This window comes from Camelus ferus, chromosome 11 (genome assembly GCF_009834535.1).
Source record: "Camelus ferus isolate YT-003-E chromosome 11, BCGSAC_Cfer_1.0, whole genome shotgun sequence".
NCBI lineage: Eukaryota > Metazoa > Chordata > Mammalia > Artiodactyla > Camelidae > Camelus > Camelus ferus.
In genome coordinates this window covers 27,982,252-27,992,900 of record NC_045706.1, presented here as the reverse complement: position 1 = coordinate 27,992,900, position 10,649 = coordinate 27,982,252, and the positions used below count along the sequence as shown (strand labels likewise).

General features: G+C 46.0%; 1 protein-coding gene across 1 annotated transcript; it reads left to right on the top strand.

The window, feature by feature from the left end:
* Window positions 1-7,787: 7,787 nt before the first annotated feature.
* On the top strand, window positions 7,788-10,342 carry FRAT1 (FRAT regulator of WNT signaling pathway 1). Its single transcript, XM_032491173.1, has one exon. The coding sequence runs from the start codon at window positions 8,000-8,002 to the stop codon at window positions 8,837-8,839; it is 840 nt and encodes a 279-aa protein (XP_032347064.1). The 5' UTR covers window positions 7,788-7,999; the 3' UTR covers window positions 8,840-10,342.
* Window positions 10,343-10,649: the final 307 nt, after the last annotated feature.

Below are 10,649 nucleotides of genomic sequence, written 5' to 3'. Positions count from 1 at the left end.
AGCACTGACACCATCTCTCACTATAGGGGTGGACAAATAATTCTGGCCAATTAGAGGACTCTCTAGACTCAAAGATCTTACAGTCTAGGCCAGCTCCAGTAAGTACAGAAAGGAGGTATGCAGTAAGAGCCGCATTGGAGGAACTGAATGGGGTGGGAGGGCAGAGGGCAGAGGGCAGGAGAGACCACTGCCTGTTGGAGGAGGTCTGTAGCTGGACTGAGTAAGATTTAGATGGGTAGAGATTTGGGGGAAGGCATTCTCTGCACAAGAATAAGGATCAAACATGGGGAGACAGGAACCTGTTAGATGCATTTGGAAGCTGGCAAGGGCCCAGTCTGACAGGAGTGAAGGGCTTCTGTGGGGTCAAGATAAGGTTGGAAGGTTAGACCAGGGCCAAGCCTCTGAGTTCTGGATACTATGTTAAGAAGCTGAGGGTTTTACTCAGGAGGTAATGTGGACCTGTTCAGAGTGGGGGTGGTGGGTAACCTGAGCAGGGTTGAGCATTAGGAAGCTGATCTGCCAGAAGAGTGGATTAGAGCGAAAGAGGCGAGGGCCCAGACACAAGTTGTATGAGCCCAGTCAGGGAGACATGGCCTTGGCAATGGGACTAGAAATAGGGCGTGACAACTGGCACAGGCACTGAAGGAAAGAATCAACAGGCCTTGGGGAATAAGAACCAGGCAGAGTTAAAAGAGCAGATTGCAGAACCTGGGTAATAGCAACCGGGTAGTAGTTTGAAAAGGGCAGGCTTTGGCATCAACCAAAATTGAGTTTGACTCCTGGCTCTGACACTGGTACTTTGTGTGATCTTGGGCAAACTGTCTTAACTCTGGGCCTTGTTATTTTATGCATGGAAGCGGATAAAACTCGTTATTGGAAGACTAAAAGTAGTATCAGTAAAGTGCTTTTCTATATAGCTAATGGGTACAAAGTTTCTTCTGGGGGTGATGCAAATATTCTAAAGTTAAATTGTGGTGATGGTTGCACAACTCTGTTAAATATACTAGAAAACATTGAATTGTACCTTATTTTTTTAATGGAGGTACTGGAGATTGAACCCAGGAACTCATGCCTGCTAAGCATGTGCTCTACCACTGAGTTATTACCCTCCTCTGAATTGTGCATTTAAAATGTGTGAATTTTATGGTATGTAAATTATATCTTAATAAAACTGTTAAAAATTAATCAATATATGATAGTTACTATTATTATCTGCTTCATTTTCTTATCTGAGTAGTTCTCATAGGTCTTGCCTGACTGACATTGCCCTCCAAACAACTTAGCAGATTTTTTTTCTTATAGTAGCACTGTCTTTTAAAAGTTCTTGGTAGACTTAAACAATATAGAATGTTATTTCTCTCTCACATAAGAGATCCGGAGGCAGGCACTGTTTGTGTCTTCAGACATTGTCTGAGATTCCTTCAGATTCACTGCTGTCTCATAGTTCAGTATGGCTGCTAGAGCTCTAACCATCACACCTGCACTCCAGAAAACAAGATGAAAGAAAAAGAGAAGAGCTTGGCCCTTTTTCTAATAGGGAAACTTTCCAAAAGTACAACACAGCACTTCCCACTTACATCTCACTGGCTAGAACTTAATTACATGACCCCATCTAGCTGCAAGAGAGGCTGGAAAGTGTGGTCTTGTGGTTCTGGTGCTGCTACAACTTGGCCTTTGTTGAAGAGAAGAATGACAATTGAGAGATAAACAGCATCCTTTGTTATAGCTACTATTTAATAAAGGGAGGCAGAAAACAAAAAATATATATGTATATGCATAAAATATCTTTGAAAAGACTATACAACAAATGATATTATGGTTTGTCTCCAGGAAGGGAAAATTGTTGGCTGGGATAGGGATGGGAGGAGGCCTTTCTCTGTATTCATTTTGACCTTTAGAATTTTGAACCATGTGGCTGTATTACCTATTCAAATAAATAAAACTAAATTTTTTTTTTAGCAGGGAGGGTGTAGTTCAGTGGTAGAGGGTGTGCTTAGCATGCAGGAGGTCCTGGGTTCAGTCCCCAGTGCCTCCATTAAAAACAAACAAACAAAGGGGGAGGGTGTAGCTCAAGTGGTAGAGGGCCTGATTAGTATGCACAAGGTCTTGGGTTCAATCCCCAGTACCTCCTCTAAAAATAAATAAACAAACAAATAAATAAACCTAATTACCTCCCCTCAAGAAATACATATATATAAATAAATAAATAAGAATTTTAAAAAATAAACAAATAAATAGATGAAACTAATTAACTCCCCCCTCAAAAATAAATAAATAAAACCTTTTTTTTAAATACTGAATTATGCTACCTGGCCATGTGTCTCCTGATTTCCAATTCTGTTGATACCCAGGTATCCAGAAAGACACAAAGCCTCCGCAGATCCCAGACCACCTTCCCTTGGCACCTACAGCCAATCTCTCTGCAAGTTCAAGCATCTACTTTTCCATTCCCACTGCCATCGTTTGGCAAGGGCGGTACAGTCATTTCTGCAGGCCCAGAAACAGAAGCACTAACTGCATCAGCCTGTGTAGGATTGTCCTAATGGCCCCAGAGGAGAGGTGCTCCTGACATGGTCGTTTTTCTCCTCTGAGCAATGTATAATGACAGTTTAGTGGCCCCTTGTTTTTTCATCTCTTCATTCGTTACTCCTGTTCTAACAGTAAATCTGGCTAGGCCTAGAATAACCAAAAATCCATCAGAGGGGCTCTCAGCCTTTCTGTTTTTCCACTGAATCCTGGAGATGCCCCCACAAGAACCTTCAATAAATTTCTCCACAGCTTACACACTTTAAACAATTCCTTGAAACTACTTGCACTAGTTTCCTGGGACTGCTGTAACAAACTACCACAAATTTTGGTGACTTTGAACAACAGAAACTTATTTTCTGAGAGCTTTGGAGGCCAGAAGTCTGATATCAATAAGGTATTGGCTGGCAGGGTCGGTTCCTTCTTGGGGACTCAGAGGGATAAGCTGCTCCATGCTCCCTCCCAGCTTCTGGTGGCTGCTAGCAAGCCTTGGTGTTCCTTGGCTTGTGGCAGCATCACTCCAATCTCTGCCTCTGTCCACACATGGCATCCTCCCTGTGTGTCTGTGTCCAAATTTCCCTCTTTTAAAGGGATACCAAAAAAAAAAAAAAAGGATACCAGTCACTGCATTAGGGTCCATCCTAATCCAATTAGACCTTATCTAAACTTGAAACCTGTGAAGACCCTGTTTCCAAATACATCTCACGTACAGATTCCCAGTGGACATGAATTTGGAGAGGACCCTATTCAACTCAGTGTATTCTCAAGTCTCTACCTCTGGGGCTGCATCCCTCTAAACCTTCTTTCCAATGTTGAGTCCTTTCTACTTTAATAAGTGGTAAGATATTCCACACTGCTGTATCAGTGTTAACCCAATCCTTTAATCCATTTTAACCGAGTTATACACCTGACTGTTCCTAACACCTTGTTTAACCAGTGGCCAGTTATTCCAGCCCTTACCCCACCCCCATCCCTATCAGTAGCCTCAAGGCATTTTCAATGTCTGCCTTCCTGGTATTTCCAGCTTCCTTAGCTGCTACTCTACTGAGAGGTGTTTAATAACTCATTAGCACCTCTTTGCATCTCAGTGTGAATCCCCTAATCGCTTAAATTCTCTCCATACAAATCCCTCCGCCCCAACCAGCGCCTCGGGTCTGGGAGCTGGCAGGCAATGAAGGGAGTGGTAAAAGGGGCGAGACTCTGTCTGCTTTGCTGCGTCCCAGGCCCATCACTCAGGGATGCCGCCGGCCTCTAGAACAGTGTCAAGCCCCATTGTTGCCATACAGTTTGAAATCCTAGACAGTGGGCAAGAATTTAGTCAACCCGCAGCACACTGTCTCCATCCCTACACAATCGTGCTATTGGGTATTAGGCAACATGCCAGCAGCGTGTACGCTTCCTCCCTTCCTTTCCAATAGTCAGCCTTGAGCCCCCTCTGCCCTGGGCAGCCCTAAAAGAAGTCACAAAATTAATCATCCCTTTTTTGTGGCTTATTTTTTTTCTAACTTTTTATTCTAAAAATTTTCCAACAGTCAACAAAATTGAAGAAATTTAACAGTGAACTACCCTATTACCCAGCACCTAGATCTTAACATTAACATTTTTTAGCATTTAAAAAATTGAGCTGTTTCAATAAAATGAATATTTAATAATTTAAAAAATAAATCAAAAATTGAGCTATACCTCACATAACACATAATTCATTTTAAAGTGAATTTTAGAGGGGGAGGGCATAGCTCAGTGGTAGAGAGCATGCCTAGCATGCATGAAGTCATGGATTCAATCCCCAGTACCTGCATATAAAGTAAATAAATAAATAGACCTAATTATCTCCCCCTCCGAAAAAAAAATAAAGTTTCTAAAAATAAAGGGAATTTTAAAGTCCACTTTTTTTAATTTTTAAAGAATTTTAAATTGAAGTATAGTCAAAGTGTACACTTTTGTAGTGTACACTTCAGTGGTTTTAAGTGTATTCATTGTGTTGTGCAAACACCACCACTAATTCCAGAATGTTTTCATTACATCAAAAGACATCCCATGCCCATTATCAATTAGTCCTAATTCCCCTCTCTTCCCATCCCCTGGCAACCACTAATCTACTTTATGTCTGTACAGATTTGTCTATTCTGAACATTTCATATAAATGGAATCATACAATAAATGGCCTTTTGTGTCTGGTTTCTTTCACTTAGCATAATGCCTTCAAGTTTCACTCTTGTTGTAGCATATAACAGTACTTCATTCCTTTTTATGGTGAATTATATTCCATTTTATTCATCCATTCATTAGCTAATGAACATTTAGGCTGTTCTACTTTGGGACTATCATGAATAACGCTGCTGTGAACACTTGTGCACAGATTTTTGTGTGAACATGTTTTATAATCTTCACGTATATACCTAGGAGTGGAATTGCTGGATCATACGGTAACATTAACATTTTACTGTACATACTTTATCATATACCTGCCTGTCTTAACCATCTTTCTATCCATACACTGATCCATCTCACATTTTTGTGCACTTGAGAAAAAGTTGCAAACATCAGTACACTTCACCCCTAAATTCATCAGTGTGTCTATTAACTATGATTATATATGTGTAGAGTTTTTTCTTTTCATGTAAAATTTACATTCAATGAATTCTTAAGTGTATGATTCAATGAGTTTCAACATACAGATACACCTGTGACACCCAAATCAAGATATCAAAATATAGAACATTACCACTAACTCCTGAAGTTCCCTCAGGCCTCTTCAGAGTCAGTCCTTGTTCCCACCCTGCCCTCTCCAAAGGCAATCAGTTTTTATAAATTAATTTTGCCTGTTCTGGAACTTCATGTAAGCAGAACCATATGGTGCATGTTCTTTTTCATCTGGCTTCTTTCACTTAGCATACTGTTTTTGCAATTTGTCCATGTTACTGCATGTAGCAATACTCCAGTCCTTTTTGTTGTTGAAGAGTATTCTGTCATCATCATTATGTGAATGTATCACAGTTTATCCATTGACCTGCTGATAAACCACCTGAGCAGGTTCCAGTTTATGGGTTTTATGAAGAAAACTGCTATGATCATCTGCCTATGGGCCTTTGTGGACCTATGATATTATTCCTCTTAACTAAATATCTAGGATTGGAAATATTATAGGATAAGTGTATGTTTAGTTTTGTAAGAAACTGCCAGAGCTTTTCCCAAAGTGGTTGTACTATTTCCATGAGCACAACAATGTATGAGGCTTACAAATTTTGAACCAAAATATAAAAATACAAATTGTAAACTGCTACTGATTTCATTTAAGAAATTTAACTAATTAGGTTCAGAATATTCCAGCTAATAAGAGGCTGTGTTGACCACACTCTCAAATAAACAGTGATTTTACACAAAGGGATGCCTTAAATTTACACAGTTATATATTTCACATAAATTAATAAATAGAATGACCCTTACATAATAAAGAAACAAATAAAAAAAAACCCACTCAACAAACCAGGAAAAGAAGGGAACATCCCCAACCTGATGATGAAGGCCATCTGTGGAAACCCATAGTCAACATCATACTTAATGGTGAAAGACTGAATGCTTTACATCATACTTAATGGTGAGAGACTGAATGCTTTACATCATACTTAATGGTGAGAGACTGAACGTTTTCCGCTAAGATCAGGAACAAGACAAGGATGTCTGCCCTCACCTATTCTACTTAGAATTGGTTTAGAGGTTTCAGCCAGGGCAATTAGACAGGAAAAATAAAAGGCACCCAGATTAGAAGGAAGAAGTAAAACTTCATCTGTTTGCAGATGACATGATCTTATATACAGGAAATCCTAAGGAATCCACTAAAATGACATGATGAATTTTATGACATCCTTAGAAGCTCGGATTTCAGAGATTTAAAAATTCATTTGCTTTCTTCAAACTGCCTCTTCCTTTATTCTCACATTTCCCCCTCCACACTTGACAAAAATAAGCCCAACTCTTTTTTTTTTTAAAACAACTTTCTACCTCTTCCCTTCAACCTGCCCCTCCCTAAAGGTTTACTGCTGTAATTAGCATCTTGGAACTGCCCACCCAGACCCTTGTTTCTATTTATCTGGATCCCCATTCTCCAGTCTCTTCTAAATCATTCTCCTGCTCTATATTTTAAAGTAACTAACTCCCTACTACCTGGTTTCTGTGTTTGTTTGTGCATGCTTTGCGGCTAATTGTTAAAACAGTTTTATTGATATGTCAAAAATTCATTATTTTAATGATTTTTAGTAAATGTACTGAGTTGTGCAACCATCACCATAATCCAGTTTTAGAATATTTCCATCCTGATAGGATCCCTCCTCTGTAAAGGCTGGTCTACCAAAAATCTACCTACAAGTGTAATGTTTGGAAGTTAGGCCTGAGGGATTTGGGATTTTGAAGAAAGATTTTAAACCTCCAGGCAACATGACAGTAAAGAATCATTTTTTGTCCCTCTTTCTTTAAAAAAATGAACTCTTAGTTAATCATTAAGACAACCATGATATCTTGAAGGGTTACGGTGGCCATATCTCCATTTCCATCCAAATAGCTGACCATTTTCCTCTCCTGCTACCCCTCAGAAAGGATACTCCCCCACGGGACTGAAGCTTTCTTCTTAAAAGATCTTTCTAGCTCGCTGCCCCTCCCGTGAGGAGGATCCTCCTCCCTAGCAATGACAGCCCTAGTTCAGGTCCCCACATACCCACGCTCCCGATCAAAAAGCATTAATCAGTGGCCTTTCTTTGCCAATTTCCAATCCGCCACCCTCATCGCACCACTGGGTCCCCTCCCTTCTTTTTCATGTCTGACAACCTCGTTTTCCTAATCTCCAGACAGATCCCTAGCCCGACGCTTTCTTGTCTCCATCACTCTCCTCACTGGTCCGGCCATCACTTCCCAAAGGCTGGCATCCCGGACCTCAAAAGCGCAAATGCCAAAACCAGACGAGTTGACGCTCCTACGCTAGCGGAGTGTGTGGGTGTGTGGGTGTAAGTGTCTGTGCTTGTGTGTGGAAGAAACCAAAAGAGTCCAGGCCGGTGTTCCCCTTCTAGAAATGCCAATCACGCCCGGCTGAGAGAGGGCGAGGATCAGCTCCGCAGTGCGCCCCTCAGACAGCATCCAGGACTATAGAGCTCAGAGGCAGAAAGGCTTCACCCTGGACCCCGGGCCAGCGGGCGCCCCGCCCCGAAATGATACTGCACACCCCCGCCCGGCACTATGGTAGGGCCCAGCGGCAACGTCACCCATTGTTTACAAATCAACCCCAGCCGGTAGGATTCCGGCTCCCGCGGCTGTAGGCTCTCGGCGCGAGTGCCTGGCGGGCTCAGGCTTCCGCGTCCGCTCCGACCCCGGTCCCGGCTTCGGCCTCAGCACCGCGCCCCGTTCCGCCGCGGCCCACCCAGCCCCAGAGGCAGCCGAGTCGCCAGCGACGCCCGCAGAGTTCCGGGTGCTGGCGCGGAGGGCCATGCCGTGCCGGAGGGAGGAGGAAGAGGAAGCCGGCGAGGAAGCGGAGGAAGAGGAGGAAGGGGAGGAGGAGGAGGACAGCTTCCTCCTGCTGAAACAGTCGGTGACGCTGGGCAGCTCGGGCGAGGTGGACCGGCTGGTGGCCCGGATCAGCGAGACGCTGCAGCTGGACGCGGCGCAGGACCGCCCGGCCTCCCCATGCGTGCACCCGGGCCCGACGGTGCAGCCCCCGCGACCCCCGGCGGCGGTGCGGGAGGACAGGGCCCGGATAGCCGCGCTGCCGCTGCTTCTGCCGCCCGAAGCCGGAGGCCCGGCGCCCCCAGGAGCCCTGCGCTGTGCCCTCGGGGACCGCGGTCGCGTGCGGGGCCGGACTGCGCCCTATTTTGTGGCCGAGCTCGTTGGAGGCCCCAGCGCGCTGTCCTCATTGCCCCCTCAGCCCAGCCTTGATGGGCCTTCGGGAACCGACAAGCTGGACGCCCCACAGCCGCTGTCGGGCCCGTGCCGGCGAGGATGGCTGCGGGGCGCCGCCGCCTCCCGCCGCCTGCAGCAGCTACGTGGGCCCCAGCCCCAAGCCCGCACCGGCGACGACGACCCGCACCGACTTCTGCAGCAGCTGGTGCTCTCGGGGAACCTCATCAAGGAGGCTGTGCGGAGGCTTCATTCGCGACGGCTGCAGTTACACGCAAAGCTTCCCCAACGCCCGCGCCTGGGCCCTCTGTCGGCCCCAGTGCATGAGCCGCCTTTGCCCCACAGCCCTCGCGCGGCTTGCAGCGACCCTGGCGCGTCCGGGAGGAGGGCACAGCTCAGAACTGGCGACAGCGTTCTAGTCCCCAGCAGCTAACACCCCGGGAGTGGCCACAGCGCCAGCCTCTGCCTGTAGGGCAAGGGGTTCTCCTGAGGGCTGCGTCCCTACTCAAACTAGTGAACTTGCGCTTTTGGAAGCGGAAAAATAACTAATGAAGACGAGGAATTGAAAAATCGCGAATGTTTTCGCGGGAAACTGAGGTCCAGGGCCCCAATGTGTTTGAAAAACAGGACTTGGTTGGTTCTATTTAAGGCAGATTACAGAGCACACCCCAAGCTCATAGTAGGACTCCTTATTTGGCGTGACCAGATCTGGTGGCGCAGTATGCAGTTCCACGTAACCTCTTGGGCCTTCAATCCGGCGACCATGTGGCCACAGTCCACGCTTCTCAGGATCGCTGAGCGTGCGAAGGACGGGGATAATCCCAGTTGTTTTACCTTTCCAGGGCTGGTTCCTGATCCACTCTGTGGGGAGAGGAACGAGTAGATCTTTTCAGGGAGTACCTCAAACTGCCAGACTTGAACGTTTAAGACCCTTAAAAAAAAACTATCTCGTGTATTTTGAGGTGCTGGTTCATGATGTAAAACATGCGGTACCATGAAGGGACCTTTTCTCTGCCCCCGCTTTGCAACTGGCTGCAAGTGGTGGGGGAAGGCGGTGCACCCGGGATGCTGAAGGGAGATGGGGGAGGGCGGTGCTGGAGAAAGGGGAAGGCGAGGCGCGGAGGGAACCCTCGGTCCCCTGGAAAGTGTATTTTCACAGCCTGTCCACCCCTCCTCGGGTTCAAGGTCACTGTTTCCTGGGCACGAGATTGCGGGGCCCCAGCAGGGCAGAAAAGTCGCCCGGTTCCGCCCGTATTCGGAGTAGAGCTTGGTGTTTTGCAAGTGCTGGAGTCTCCTGAGGACACGGGCACCGCTGCCACCGCGGGTGTAGGGAGGCGGCGACATGCTGGGCGCCGGCCGCGCCCAGGGCTTTCACGGAAACTGCCCCTAGACGTGGCCTCGGGTTCCTTCTTTTCCCTTCGGCTCTGCAGTCCTACTCGAGCAGGTGGCGCTGACCTTCCTGGGGGCCCAGGCTGGGGGCCGGGGAGACGCCACGTGACGGGCACTCCAGGGTCACACAGCCTTGCACACAGCAGCTTATAATGGGCTCTCCGGGGCCATTTGCAATAACAGCTGCAATTCCCTGGATAGATGTAGTTGATTTCCTCCCTCTGCCCCTCCCCCAGCCATGCCAGCTCGCCTTTGTAAGTGAAGAAAACAGAGTAGAAAATGTGACCGACACTCCAAATGGAGAAGCTGCAGGCTTTGCCATTGTGAACCTAAAGTACTTATAACCTAATGTTCACTCACTCTGAAGGATTTAAGACTGTATTGTTGGCGTTTTAGTTTTATAAGATTCAATGGCTAGTTCATCACCCAGATGTGGCTATTGACATATCTACACTTCGCACCGGAGTGTCTGGAATTGTGGCTATCCTGGTTATAGGATGTTAACTTAACGGAAATACCTCTTTTTAATAAATGTGTTGGGTTTTTGGTTTGGTTTTATTTTATACCTGTCGTCCGTGGGAAAGATGCATAGAACGCATTTCTCTGATCTCCATAAAGATGAAAACACTTGAAATCCTAGTCAGCCTGGCTTGTGGATGGTAATTAGAGCGCTTTTGTGTCTGAGGAGCTCACTAGTTAGATAGGGTCCATGTGGCTGGGTGTGTATTGGTGCTGGCATGAAATTAAATGAAAGTGAGGTCAGGTTTTGGACCAATCCCATTGGTCCTTAGAGCCTTCTGGATTACTAGTCAGTGGTGGAGATGTTTTATGAAGCTGCTTCTGACTGTATTAGC